The sequence below is a fragment of the Platalea leucorodia genome (genome assembly GCF_965183815.1).
Source record: "Platalea leucorodia genome assembly, chromosome: 9".
In the NCBI taxonomy this organism is placed as follows: domain Eukaryota; kingdom Metazoa; phylum Chordata; class Aves; order Pelecaniformes; family Threskiornithidae; genus Platalea; species Platalea leucorodia.
The window spans coordinates 2,068,322-2,083,263 of NC_138831.1; the positions used below are offsets into that span (position 1 = coordinate 2,068,322).

At 47.8% G+C, this 14,942-nt stretch overlaps 1 protein-coding gene across 4 annotated transcripts in view; it reads left to right on the forward strand.

Moving 5' to 3' along the window:
- FLNB (filamin B) overlaps nt 1-14,942 on the forward strand; it is a gene marked incomplete at its 5' end in the record, with an annotated part of 72,647 nt that overhangs the window by 20,467 nt on the left and 37,238 nt on the right. For all 4 annotated transcript variants that reach the window (XM_082321857.1, XM_082321854.1, XM_082321855.1 and 1 more), the window contains 8 exons: nt 3,266-3,514; nt 4,475-4,572; nt 5,465-5,612; nt 8,744-8,862; nt 9,612-9,689; nt 10,488-10,650; nt 11,935-12,132; nt 13,858-13,995. In XM_082321857.1, coding sequence (XP_082177983.1) covers nt 3,266-3,514; nt 4,475-4,572; nt 5,465-5,612; nt 8,744-8,862; nt 9,612-9,689; nt 10,488-10,650; nt 11,935-12,132; nt 13,858-13,995 — 1,191 coding nt within the window. The remainder of the gene's footprint in view (nt 1-3,265; nt 3,515-4,474; nt 4,573-5,464; nt 5,613-8,743; nt 8,863-9,611; nt 9,690-10,487; nt 10,651-11,934; nt 12,133-13,857; nt 13,996-14,942) is intronic.

The window sequence follows — 14,942 nt, forward strand, 5'->3', positions numbered from 1 at the left end:
ACAGGCAGTGTGCACGCGGAGCTGGTGGGGGATGCCTGCAAATTTGGTTGTACTGAGAGGGTTTCAGGGTTCTCTGGGCCAGCTCTGTGCTCCTTGTGCAGGACCTGTTAACGGATGCTTGTCTTCCTGGGTGCCGCTTGCGTCTTAGTGCCTGAGAGACCTCGAGGAGAATGCACTGAGTGTTTTTAGTCAGTTAATTAAAAAGGCAGCACTAAAGTGGAGGCTTTTCTGGAGAGGCTGAACGCTCGGGTGGAGCCAAGCTTTACACCAGCACTTGGAAGCCAAGCCTGCTTTGGGCTGGACTCTGGTCTCTTCTTCAACCTGCAGGGTCCTTTTATATCGTGATAGAGATGGTGAGCCTAGGCTGGCCAGGGCTGAGCTGCCAGTGGGATCCCCTGTAGCTGGGAGCAGGGTGCCTGCGGGAAGGGCGCGCGGGCAGCTCTAGCTGGGTGCTGATAAGGTCTCCTGTCCTGCCCAGGAGTTCTCCTCCCTCCCTCCTCCCCACCCCAAATGAAAGCAGACAAGCCCTCCTGCAAGCAGGCTTGGAAAAAATTACATCATGAGATCCCAATGCCTGTCAGGAAGCCGGGAGGCTGTAAGAGCTTGCTCGCTTTGCTAACTAAGTGCAATCGCGGGGATGGCACCGGCCCCGGGGAGGAAGAGCCGTCCGGTTCATGTGGTCGCCTTTTCCTGTCATCGGGGCAGCGGCCCCACGCCTGGCCTCTCTGGACGAGGCTGATGAGAGCGGATATTCGTGCTCTCGATATGAAGCTGTCTTGTGCACGGGCTCTTTTTCCCCAGGTCAAGGACCGCTGCCCAGCCGTGCCCTCGGAGATGGCGATGGGGCGCTGGTGGAAGCTCTGAGCCTGCAGCCGGTTGCTGCAGTAACCGCAGCGCATCCACATATAGACATTATTTATGTGCTGTAAATATGAAACGGGCCATTCTTTATCTCTAGTAACATGTGTGTAACAGTGTGTTCGAGTTGACTCTGTCCCGCTGCCTTTCCTCCCTGGGAATGCTGGATGGCTTTCTGAAATGAGTTTACTTGTAGCATACTAAATCATCGCTGCGTCCACTCTGGTAAAAATGCCGATGTCAGTATAAATCTGAAATTGAAGCTCGGAGGTGTTTCTGGCACAGGGACGCGGTGCGCTCCAGCCCCACGGTGTGAGCGGGTGGTCCTGCCCGGGGGGCGCGGGTCGGAGGTGCCGCGGGCACGGGGGGCGGGCGGGCAGCGGGGGCTCGCACCGACAGTCTGGTTTGTGCACGCTGCAGCCCTTCATTCCGGCTTGAGGAGCTCAGGCACTGTGGTGAGCCTGCCAGCAGGGCTTTGGATCTCTCTCATGTAAAATGCAGCTCTTCCTTCTGCTCTGAGATGACTTCTGTCAAGAAAGCTTTCCCTAATCGGTTGTAAGGGAGCATCTTCCCTCCACTGGCCAGTTTGCAGGGAGGCAGAAAATGGGTAACAGCAGGGACTGTTTAGTTCTCGCCAGGAGACACACTGCTTACCTGATGTAGACTTTTACCTTGGAACCTGTAATTAAAACCCAGTGGGGCTTAATCACCTTGTAGCTATCTATTGTATATCTCGGACTGGATGTGAAATCAGCAGTGAGTAGTCAAGTGGCAGACACTTATCATAATCCTGTAAGATTAGTCAAAACTGATGTTAAAAAAAAATTCCAATACAAATAAAATCTGAGTAGAAACCAGACGTTAACTATTCAGGAAGGCCAAACGCCATTCAAGGTCTGAAGTTACAGTATTATCTGTTCAGGACATACCGCCCTGTTGTGAAACCATGTAAATATTAACCACTTTGCCTGAGCATTGGGTTAAAGGGAACACCCTGGTGCTTACTGTTCTTGGTCACTATTCTGTATAATCACTTGCTTTGAAAGGCAGGAGAGCTTTTTGTGTTGCTAAGACGGTATTGGATTGCTGCGGTGGTCTCTCTGTAGCTGAAGAGGAGCATGTAAGGCATGCCCAGTGGATGCTGGGCATGGTGAAGCTTGGCTTGGAGGACTCTACCTGTAAACACTCTGAATTTGAACTGGAGAAGGCCATTGAAGTACTGAACACTTTTCCCTTGCTAGCTAGGACTCATTAAGGTCCCTGTACAATTATTTCGGTGGCATGAAAGTGAGTTTATACCGCTGTAGTTGTCTTTACTCCAGCATCTGCTCTGGGAGCTGGAGAGCAGACAAAAGCTTCCAGGTCACTTGTAACTTCTGTTCACTAAAAAGGGGTTTCTTTAGTAGTAATGGAGGAAAGAACCGAAAAATGCTCTGCTGTAACACATTGCTGTGAATGAGAGGATCGGTCAGGCTGAGGGCATCCCGTAACGTTGCAGAACAACCCTGGTTTGGTTGAGCTTGGACGAAACGGAGCTGTTACAAGTACAATGCAACCTGAGTAGCGACTGCAAGCTCAAAGGGAGTGCATCTGACCTGTGACTCCCTACAACCAAAGTAAATTGCAAGAATATTCACAAAACTGTAAAGGTCGCTTCATAAGGCCAAACTGATGCAGAAAAATATCCTGCCCCTTCAGACAGCTTCTTACAACAATCTAATCTTCATGCCCAGCAGCCTTAAACTCAGCTGCATGGTGTGTCTTAAAATAGAGCTGCGGTGTGCCTGCTGTGGTGATAAGCTTTTCCTAGGCTAGAGTGTGACGTGGTTTTCCCAGGGCTGGCTTTTCCTTTTCTTCTAACTCTCAATTTGTAGTGTGAAGCGATGACTTTTTGTGCAGGCAGGAGCGTGATGGTGCAAAGGATGCCTGTCAGACCTCCGCTCCCCACTTTGTCGTTTGTACCCAGGTCATGGTATATCTGGACTTCTAATTCCAAACTCTGGCTTTGCTGGACTTCATCATATTTTGCCCCTGTTGGGATGCTGGTTTTGTGAACTCTGTCGCATGCTGTTTGGCCTCTTTCATAAGATACAAATGCCATTAAAAATACCAGGTGGCAATTATCGTCCAAATGCAAAATACTAGAGATCTTAAACTGCTGATTCTCCTAAGCTTAATGTTGTAAAGCTTCAAGGGTGAGCCACACTGCCCTTGAAGAGCACTGAGCTCCCAAGACAGCTGGAGAGCACCGAGTCCTTGGACTCCTCTCTTTCCTCCCGTCTAATGCAGGGCATGAAGAACGACGTCTCTGCCTGAGCAAGGGCATGAGTGCAGGCAGAGTATTTTAAAAACATGCCTCTTTCCTCTAGGGTGGGAAGTAATCAGATATATGTCTTTTGTCTTCCAGATAGTAAAGCCATAGTTGATGGAAACTTGAAGTTGATCCTTGGCCTGATATGGACCCTTATCCTCCACTACTCCATTTCCATGCCAGTGTGGGAGGATGAAGGTGATGATGATGCAAAGAAGCAGACCCCTAAGCAGAGGCTGCTGGGCTGGATCCAGAACAAAATTCCTTACTTGCCAATCACAAACTTCAATCAAAACTGGCAGGATGGCAAAGCACTGGGGGCTCTTGTTGACAGCTGTGCTCCAGGTAAGTCCTTAGCTCTGCTGGTCAGTGTTTCCTTGCTCACTGTTCCTATGGGAGGAGGTTTTCACTGCTGAGCTGGAGGTGGGAATGAGGCTTTCAAGAAAACCCAAGTCCAAAGAGGCCAGCTGTGGGAAACAGCAAGTTGTTAATGACTTGGCTGAGAGAAATACTGGCCTAAAGCAGAGTGTGCGATTGCATTATTGGAGGCGCCACGTCTAAGCTTTGTATTGGGTGCAAGGGACAAAGGCGCAAATGCTGGCTCCTAAATGCAAGAAAGACTTGTTCCCACAGCAAGTGCCAACAACCTTTCAACTTCAGGGCGCAGCAGGAGGCTTTGTGTGTTCTCCTGAAATAGGATTGCAGAGGGAGCACAGAGCAGCCAGAAGCTGCACACTACCTGAAACTTCAGTGTTCAGCAAGCTAAGGCTGTGCTCCTTAAGGCGAGTAGCGTGATGAAGTGTGAAAAAGACACGGTTTCCTCGCCTTCTTGTAAAACAGCCTTGCTAGTGCAATTGCTGGTGTTCATCTAATGCAGTCTGGGGTGCTGTGGCAAGCAGTTGAAATTTTCTTTTCCACATTTGCTGTAGGAGAGCCAACAGAACATGAAGGATTGCTAGATGTATTCGTGATCAGAGTGGTCTCTTGCACAGCTTAAATTTAAAGCAGTGCAGTTGCGTAGCTTTTCAGTTCGCCACATATCTTTTGTCGACAGGCTAGGTGGGTGGGAGTCCCTCTGAACGGCTTTAATGTCTGTGCCATAAGGGCCCCTGGAGATGATGGCTGATGTCTCAGAAGTGTTTCAGTGAGCAGCACGTCCTCATCTTGTTTTGGTTACTGCTGCAAAGCTCTGAATGTCTTTCTGTATAGCAGCATAATACGAGTGGCTGTGGAGTTTGTACTTGGTTTCCTCAGCTGAGGAAGCTCCTTTGCAGATAGTACCTAACAACTGAAACGTCCTTGCAGGCCTGTGCCCTGACTGGGAGACCTGGGACCCGAAGAAACCCGTTGACAACGCTCGGGAAGCCATGCAGCAGGCGGACGACTGGCTGGGCGTGCCGCAGGTGAGGCTGTGCAGGCTGCCTGCGGGAAGCACAGCAGTTTGCTTTGTCCTTGCAACTAGCTTGAATTTAGATTGAGGAAAGCAGGTGAAGTTGCTTGGACACTTCCGAAAGTTACAGTTCACTCGTGTGAAATTGCCTGAGAAAGGGCAAATTGTAGCGAAACACACTATTACATTTCAGAGCTCTGGTTGTAAGATTTTGTGTAGGTGTCTCTGAAGACAGCTGGTGTTGCAGCATGCAGGGTAGGGGAAAAAGTGCCTGTGTAGTGGTCCCTGCTCTGTTATTCCATGGAGTGAGTTTGTTTTGCTGCATTGAATTCCACAGAAGAAAAACTCACTGGCTTAAGAAATCACCTGCAAAGATGACTTTCAAACAGAGAACAATGTATTTGCAAAGCAGATTGTTTTCATGCTGATAAAGTTGGACAGAATTGCTGAAGTCTCTGAAGCTGTTGTGGGAGCTTGTATTGTGGGAGCAGGAGAAGAGACTGGTCACAAGTTTCACTTCACAAGCACTGCAGTTCAGAGCTGCAGCACACAGGATTATGAATTACTAATTCTTTCAGTTTCAATTATCCCCGTGTTGCTTTTCGAGGGGAATATAGCTACCGTTGTCTTGTCTTGCTACCATTTAATTTGTCACAGTCTCCTGAGAACGCCTAATAATCAAGGCACAAAAAGCCCCCAAACCACACTGGGACCATAATGAGCTTCTTGATTTTCTTGCCATGAGATAATAAATGATGTTGTGTGTATCAAAGGGAAAATAAATGTAAGAAATCACATTAGCATACGGGAGTTTTGAAATGTACGACTGTGTTATAGCTCCGTTTCTGTGTTGACAAATGGTAACCAAGCACAGGTACAATATACTTAATTGCGCTGTCTTTCAGGTTATTACCCCTGAAGAAATTATCCACCCCGATGTGGATGAGCACTCTGTAATGACTTACCTGTCCCAGTTCCCCAAAGCCAAGCTGAAACCAGGAGCTCCTTTAAAACCCAAACTGAATCCCAAGAAAGCAAGGGCTTATGGCAGAGGTAAGGACTCGGTGAGCTTAAGCTGCACAAAGCATTTAACTCTTTAGAAAACTGGGTGGGGTTTTTTGCTTGTGTTGAACTCCAGGCCTACTGTAACTGACTTCAAAGTTTCACTTGTACGCTCTTGGTGTGGTGCCTAGTTTCAGAAATACGTGGATATAGTCCAGAAGACACTCCTAGTTCTAACATGTAAATTCCCCTAAGTCTCTGAACCTGTTCTGCAAGCTGCCAGCCTTGCAGTCCGCAGCTGGAAGAAGTAGCGTGATACGGGGCTAAACTAACCTTGGTGTGAAACTTAAGCTAGCAGTATTGCTGCTGACAGTCGTTGATCTAGCAGCGCATGCTTCTCATGATAAAGCACTCCTTTAGAGAGGAAAAACTCCTTACATCTGTGTGTCTCTCCGAGGAGCTGCTCTATAGAGGCAGTCTCCAGTTTTCCAGGCTTGATGGCAGATGTGTGTTAGGGTAGGGTGATTCTAAACAAGCTGTTTGAATTGATCAGTAGGTGTGAATACTTTGCACAAAGGTGGGTTGGTAACCCTTCAAACACTAAATAGCGCTGAGCCTTTGTTGTAAAGGCTCTATTTGCTAATTGGCAGGACTTGTCCATAGATGTTTATGCAACTGTAGATCTACATAGGCGTTCTTATTTTTAACTTACCTTTTAAATGGATAATTTCCTGTAACTTCTGATGTGGTTCTGCTCTAGATTGTATTCCAATCACAACTAAATGAATAACAGAGTTTTACCTTTAATATGCTTGGTATGTAGCAAGACATCACTTAAGCATTATGCTTTGTTCTCCATTCCATCTTCTTTTTTTTTTTTTTTTTTAAGATCTGGGGGCTGCTATTGGTCCTTCAAGATTTTTAGAATTAGTGGGTTTCAGAATTGGGTGTACAAGAGTGAAATGGAAAGAAACAAAACTTTCCTTATTTTTTTTCTGGTTTTCTTGTTTTGTTTTTTTTTTAACTTGATTTTTCCATTGAAACTTAGCTAGTGGAATGAATGGACATGGACACTGTGCACTGAAGAGCAGTCACTATAGTCAGAAGTGGGTTTAGCACTTACCCTGCTTTGGGGTTTATGTCCTTCGTTGGTGCCTTCCACAGCAAACCATGATACATAGACACATTTGTCAGACCGCAAATGGGTAGACTACCTATACGCCACTTACTGTGTAAATGACTGATCAGCCTGCCTCAGTCTGCCAAGTCTGGCTTTAGTCATGTTCCTGTTCTTTCAAAAACTGGAATTATTTTGTTGTCTACTTTCATGCACACAGTGCTCTGAAGCCATTGTAATGGAAATTATAAAGGGTGAGCAGCTCTTCTTGAAAGATTGAAGTTAATTGCTGAAACAGAGTCACTCAATTGACAATTCCGACTGCTAACGTATGTCGGAACTGAAAGGTGGCTCCGGCAGCCAGGGGCTCACTGCCGGACTGCCAGGCTCATTGGACAGATGAATACCAGGTCTTCATGCTTCCAGAAAAAGGTGGCTGTCAAGTCTGAAGTGGGTCATTCTTAGCTTTTTTTATTATTGTTTTTCCATGTAAGTTGCTCATAACCTCCCAACGTGAGCCTTAGTTGCAGTGCACCACCCTGGACACGGCGGTGGTTTGCTCTGAGGGCAGCTGTGTGTAGATCTGATGTGAAATGGGCTTGCAGAGGTGCTGTGCAGGATCCTGCAGATCATCAGTGATGCGCTATGAGTTCTCATTTAACCAGCCAAAGCAGATCTCTGATAAGAGAGTAAAACCTAGAAGATGAAATGTAGGCTAAGAAAGTGCTGTGACTAATGCTGTCCTGGCTGAAGCTGTCTCCTGCGGATAAGCAATCCTTCTCGTTGTGCTTGCAGAAGGACGGATACTTAACTCGAATGCCATATCCTAATGCTTGTGTGGTGGACTGAAGATATGCAGAGCGAATTTATAGCTGTTTAAACTAGATGATAATCTAGGGCTTAGTTTGAAAGGATGAATATGTCAATTGTTAACACCTTATCAGAATGCTCAGATTTCCTAGTAAAAACATGATCTTCCTTGCATTGCTATCAAGTTATTGTTTTCTGAAGATAAACAAGTTCAGGAATTCTGTTGTTCACAACCACTTCCTTTATAATCTATCAGCCCTTGCACTTTCCACTAATTGTGCTATGGAGCAGTAGTGCCCACGGTTTTATGAATAAGCCGAGGAGTAATTCCTTTGGACGGAAGGGTATATATGTTTGGGCTAGTCTGGAACCAGCAACTTTGGGAAGTTCTTCCACCCACTCAGTCTGACACCACCATGGCAGGTGTCGTGGCCTGGGGCTACGTGTAGGGAGATGATGAAACCCTGCTGGTAAATGCATGCTGTAGCAGGCCCTGTGCTGAGGAATAAGGAAACTCCGATTAAAAGTGAAGTGGAAGTGGCACTGAATTGCAGGATTTTCATGGTTTAAAGAGGTTCCTGCGTGCCGTTTGTACATTGTTCACTCTGTCAAAGTAGTTTGAGCAGCTTTCAAAGAATAATAAATCTGAGCAGTATCTGTATAGCTGGGTTCTGAAAACGGAGTAAAATGGGGCAGTATAGGTAAGAACTGTCTTGCTTAAATAAGTCTTTCACCCTTGGCTCTAGGGTAATGCCTTTATCAAAAGGCTTCCCAGAGTTTCTCTCCTGCCTCCCTGGTTGCCCTTCCCGCGGCGCAGCACCAGTGCAGCATTTAGCTGCGTGAAGCAGAGCAGCTCCTAAAGAGCAACTGATGCGCGTACCCTGCTCGCTGTCAGCAGCGGCTGGGCGCTCACCAGCTGGCGGGGTGACCCTCAGTACGTTGCTCAGGCAAATGGGGTAACTTGCTTGCACCTGAAACCAGCTGCCAGCTGGGTTCCTGACTCAGCCAGAGATCCTGAGATGAGTTGAGCACCAGTGGTTCAACCAATTTTTAAAAATGCTTCTGCTGTAAGAGTAGGAGTTATTGTGAGCACGATGCTCTGGGCAGCTGGTGAAGAGGTGTCATGCAGCGGCATGGGGAAGCTGGTGCTGGGGCTCGTGTGGGAGGACGGGTTGGACAGCTTGTGGGTAGCCTCCAAGCTGCCAGCTGGGTTTTGTAGCAACAGCTAATGTGCCACTCTGCATCTGTCTCACAGGGATTGAGCCTCATGGGAACATGGTGAAGCAGCCTGCCATCTTCACGGTAGACACCATCAGCGCTGGACAGGGAGACCTGATGGTCTTCGTAGAGGATCCAGAAGGAAACAGAGAGGAGGTATGTATGTTAAATATTTGGTGTGGAAAAGTAAAGCTGGTCTGAATGCTGAAGTTTTTGCAGTAACCTTTCACAAGTGAGGTCTTAACAGATAAGTAACCTAAAAAGAAGTTGCAAAATACCATCTATCAGAAGTGCAAGCCTCAAGCTTTTCCTCATAATTGCCTTACTGGATGAACTAGAAAAAAACTTCACTGTCTGCAACTAAGCAACACAACTCCAATGTCCAGTAGTTGCAGTGCTTTAGCTTGACTGGCCAAGTACATTCTGACACGCTCCTAGATAACGCACATCTCTAAATCACTGTCTGCCCTTACTCATTCTGCAAGAATGGCTAAAGCAGCTATTTAGATGCCATGAATCATTTTGAGTTAAAATGCTGGTTTTAATGTTTATAGAAACTTCTCATCCAAGTGCTCCACTTGATCATGTTACAACATTCCAGAAAAATACAGCTGTACATTGGACTTAGCGTCTCCTCAGTTTTGGCCTGCCTTAGTAGAGCAATTAACAGCAAGGGAGAGGGCTGGGGTGGGGAGAAGGTAGCTTGCTTCATCTCATGTAAAGACAAAGCCAATGGGGTTTTTTCCATATGAGAAGAGGAGGTAGCAAGTGTCCTGGCTCCCACAGCAACACGTCTCTGACATTGCTGACTCTGGAAATAGTTTGCAGTATCAAGCGCTACCCAGAAAAGTCTTAGACTGGCGTGCGTAGGCACAGCTCAACGATGGATGTGTTTTCTCTCCTAGGCGAAGATAACGCCGTCCAGTGACAAAAACAAGACCTATTCAGTTCAGTACGTGCCAAGGGTTACTGGACCTCACAAGGTAGGTTGTGTGTCAATAACCCGCGTTCTCTTGCTAAATGAGCTGCTCTGCTGGTTAATGTGAGGGTTGCGTGTTTACTGATGGTGTAATAGCCACTCTGGGCATCCTGAAGGAAAAGTAACCTGGTGTGGCTTTAATTCTCAGTCTGGGCTACTGGGCTGCCCCCTTCTCAAGAGGAAAGGGGGTTTATTTGTTGGGAGAAAGTGTGTGGGTGTTTGGGTATCAAGTTGGCACTTGGCTCCCCTCTTACGTGGGGCCACTTCTTGCAGCTCATGAAGCCACTTCTGTGGGTTGTCACAGTCGCAGAGGAAAGTACCAGGTTGTTTCTATAAGGTGTTTCTTTGCTGATGATATCATCTGCCACAGGGGTTTTACAGAGAAGGTTTCCCCACCCAGCTCTGTCCCCAGGTGCCTGCAGAAGCAGGTTTGTGATGGATGATCCCATTGCTTGGCACTTGCCTGAATGGCTGGTCGCCACAGCCAGCCTGAAAAGATAAATGCAACTTCTGCTGCCACTGCATTGCTTGATGGTGATCTGCTTATTATTGGCACCTCCAGATTCAGGCATCCCCGCTGGTGTGGCTGGCCCCGTGTGATCAGTGGCACTTTGAGGAGGGGGCCAGCAGTTATGCTGCATGGACAGGGTGAAGGTTGTGGGATGGATGGCCTCCCTCGCCCCTGAGGCATAGACTCTCTGTGCTAGGAACGCAAGCGCTTGACCCCACGCTTGCCTACATGGCGGTGATACTGAGCTCTGCCTCTGCTTGGTGGGTCGGAGCTGACGCTGTTTGTCTTTAGGTTTCAGTCCTGTTTGCTGGGCAGCACATCTCAAAGAGCCCGTTTGAAGTGAACGTTGACAAAGCCCAGGGAGATGCGAGCAAAGTAACAGCAAAGGGACCGGGACTGGAGGCGGCAGGAAACATTGCCAACAAGGCTACCTACTTTGACCTCTACACAGCAGGTAAGCAGGATGAACGAGTGCCAAAATCCTGCAGCTTCCTCAAATGTGAGGAGAACCTAAGCCTTGGAGGAATAAACAAACCGAAAAGTGGATGAGGGATTTGCAGCCCCATCAAGTTCAGAGGTGAAATAATAGCCAGGCTGCTCTGGAGGCTTCAGCTGCGTATGAAGTGTTCAAAGTGTGGAGCTGAGCTGGGGCAGGAAGGTGCTAAGCATTACCCAGAAATTTGCCATGAACTTGCAGAATGGCAGCAGGCGAGTTCCTGGCTGATTTCTTCCCCCAACTCATTTTAAACAGGGATGTGAAATGCCCACCTCTGAAGGATGAACTGCGAGTAAACTGTAAATGCCTAATGTGTTCTGTATTTAGCTTTACAGAAAGAATCTGCCATAGTGCTACTTTGAGTTCATACTTCAATGACGAACTGGTTGCAACCTCTCTTGTAATTATTAGAGGGCTACTATCTTCATTAGGGCATCTCCATCACGCAGCTTGTTGCCTGCTATTAGGCCAATGCTGTAGCCTAGAGGAATGAGTCAATAAGATGCTACAAATGCTAATTCATTTAGAACAATGTGAAGCTACTTAGGGCAGTTACTTGAAGTATTTAAACACCAAAATATGCTGAGTAGCGTATTTTAAATTGCCTTCTGCCTGAGGGTGCTTAGAAATAAAATTAAATGTGGTTATAGTGAGGGGAAGTGTTATGTTCAGCCTCTAATTGGGAGAGGGGAGTGGTCTGAATCATGTAAAGACATGTCTGGCCTCTGACAGTGTCTGGAGAACTGTGTTTGTTGCATGATGAGTTGAATAAAATGTGAGAGGAGCCGGTGTCTGAACAAAAGTGAATATGTATAGTCCGGCAGAGAAGGATCCTTGTCCAGACCAGCATGCGTGCTGTCCGAACTCTTACTCTAAACTGCTTCAAAGCTTGAGAGATTGAACTGACTGGTGAAGTTGTGGGATAGTCTGTGATAGAGGTGCTACAGGGTGGTAGCAATAGGACAAGAGGCCTCTATGTATATTCAGTACTGTAATGCTGTTGGGAAACCCTGTGGATGGAGCGGCAGAGCCCTGTCAGTTTGACTTCATGGAGATGCCACCATCCTGTCTTGCCCCCTCCCCACTTGAATGTCTGGTTGCTGTCAGAAGCAGCTGAATATTTAGGCCGTGCCTAGGAATGATGGGAGAGGATGGCTGGCTGAGCCCAGCTGGCTGTGATCCTAAACACGTGCACGTTGCTGTGGGGAAGCCAAGGCTCAGCTGGGCTGGTTTCCTTTGCAGGTGCCGGTGTGGGTGACGTGAATGTGGAAGTGGAGGATCCTCAGGGGAGAAGCCTTGCTGAAGTTGCAGTAGAAGACAAAGGCAACCAAGTCTACCGTTGCACCTACAAGCCTGTTCAAGCTGGTCCTCACATTGTCAAAGTGACTTTTGCTGGGGAGGCAATTCCCAAAACTCCTTGCACTGTTCTCGTCGGAGAGGGTATGCTTTTTAAAAATGCACCTAAATGTTGATGGCCACTTTTCACCTTCAGATGTGATCACAGAATATGCTTGAATCTTGCCTTGGACATTCTCTGTAGCTTTCAACATCTTGGACCTGTTTCAGTGGGTCACCTGGGTATTCACAGGGTAAAACAGTGCTCTCTAACAGTAATATGGCTTTTGTTGCTGGAGTTCCCTTTCTGCCTAGACTTCCAAACGTTAAACTGCCCTTTGTATTTTTTTGAAGTGTTTTATGCAGCTATGCAGTGTCTTGCTGTTTTCCACCTTTGTTCCTCAAATGACTATATTTGCTGTTTTCCTCCTTAACTGACACCTAACTTGCTTTCTGTTCCATCCTTACGTGCTCCTATGCTTTTAGATCTCTGCTCATCTCTCCTGAGCTACCCTCCATTTGTGGAATTTTGGACTTCACTGCTAATGGCTTCGTAGTTGGTAAGAGGTGTGCAGGATGCTCTGTCATGTTTGCTTTTCGTAAGCTTCTAGCCTGCAGCTTGTCCCAGCCAAAAGGGTTTTTGATTTTTTTTTTTTTGGGGGGGGATTGGGGAGGAAAGTCGCAAGCGAACTGAAGCGGTGTGTGACCCAGTCGGTGAAACTGCCTTAACCCCAAGCTGCCTGACTCAGTTGTGTAAGGGCTCTGCGAGCCCTTCCCGCTCCACGTTGGGCACGCTCCTGTATGCTCCCACCGAGTTTTCAGAGCTAGCAGATGGCATGCGATCTTTGCTTACACCACCCGGTGTAGGATGCAGAGTGATGTTGGCTGCTGCAGGGGTGAGGGTAAAACTTGTAAGCTTTTGAAATGAGTGAAAACCTAACAAGCTGCTTGGCAGACTTGTGCTCCTGCTGTAAGCACAGTGTATTTTGGGGAAATGCATGTTGGGTTTACGCTGCTGGGAAGCCGTGATTGTTTGCAAGTCTCTTCAAACCCTTCAGGTCTCTGGAGTCGAAGACCATGTGATAGCTGGGATTGTGTAACGAAAACTGTTCATAAGTGTGTGTTACTTATTTACGTAGCCGCTCTGCAGGCCTGGGGAAGCACTTGGAGTAGAGGGGTCAAGCGTAAGCTTAAGCTCAGCCATAGGTAACCTACTGCCCCTACCTATGGCTGCTTCGGTCTGCAGGCTCGACGGCTTTCCTTCTGAAAGTGTGAACTGCAACAGGCAGGGGGTTTTGACGTGGCATCTCCTAACGAAGCGCGTGCAGAACTCTGCTTTGCTGATAGCAGTTATGCCAGTCGTGCTTCTGAAAGAACAGCACCATAATGCTGTCACTGGGGCTTGTCTGCAAAGGGAAGCTACACCCCAGGCTGCAGCCTGCCTCCCAAAGCAAAAGGCATCAAGAAGATTGTGCCTAGTACTGTGAATATCTGTGTGTGATAGCCGTGTAAAAGTTTTGTATTGATAACTGGCATCAAACTGGAAAGCAACAAGGCTTCAGCATTTGCTTTAATTCTAAAAAATGCCCCATGTAGGGGATCAGTGTTGCCTGGCTGCACCCAATGCTGCTGCCCAAAAGCCATGGGACATAGACAACGGCTGGGCAGACTCCTGTCTGTCTGCCTTAATGCTATAACGTTAAAACTTGTGCTGAAAGCTAAGCTGTGGTTGCCCTGAGTCAACTTTAAACTAAAGGTTGTTCCAGGCTGGCTAGGCTACGTGTATGTGGAGAATCAAAGATGGTATTGATGCCTGAAATTCCCTTGCAGCCTGCAATCCGAACGCGTGTCGTGCCACTGGCAGAGGTCTGCAGCCCAACGGCGTCCGCATGAGGGAAACGGCTGACTTCAAGGTTGATACGAGAGCAGCAGGGAGCGGAGATCTTGGAGTGACTATAAAGGGACCGAGTAAGTGTTCGGGTGAATTTGTGCCGTGGATGTGTTTTGGATAAGGGGGGGAAGTGGAGATTGTGAAAACGAAGGGCAGTAAGGAGATGGTGGCCTGATGGAACTGATGGGATTTGTATCACCATAAAAAGCCAAATTTCAGAAGGGTTTTCTGGTACTTTGTGTCTAGTGCAAAGGTTTCGATCCGCGGGGCTGGGTAAGATTACACCTGCTTTTAAGTCTCTCCATTTTAATGCATATCGGTTAGCAAAACTGAGAAAATCCACGCGTCTGCCTGCCATGGCCTCCAACCTTTATGGGTTCGCATTGCATCTTCATCTGATCTGTGGGAGCAAGTCATGCTCCAGGGTCTCTGGCAGGGTGGAAACCCTGCTCTCGTAAAGCTAGGAATGGCTGAGAGCAGCACTCCTGGCTGCACTGGATGCTCGGGCACGTGAGCAGGGGAAGAGAGGGTTGAGGGAGCGTTTGGGCTGACAAGGAGACCTTCTCCAGAATCCATCCCCAGGTCCTTTGCTGTGTCCTGAGCTCTGGACGTGGCCCTCCGCCTGGACCGCGGCAGGCTGGGGTGATGGGAGCGCCGGCGGCCGCTGGCTCGTGCAGCGGGCTCCTGAGGCTGCCAGCAGTGGTGGCTGGGCTGCTGCTCTCGGGGAGCTGCTGTGCTTGTGCTGTACTTGCGAGCCGGTCACCTCCCCCCGCCGGAGCGGTATTAAAAGGTGCATTGTATTGCCTTCACCTCCTCCACAGGCACAGTGCTCTGACTGTGTGGCTTAATGCTCTTGGGGGGGGAAGCAACAGACGTATCGATGTAAATTTTAGTGTATTAAGCTTTTCTCCCTAAATTCTTCATCTTGAAGAAAATGAAAAGTAGGCATTCCCTGCATACTTGTGGTTGCAAAGTCTGACAAATGTTAAGCTTTTTTGGTTTAACATATGACATGCATCATACT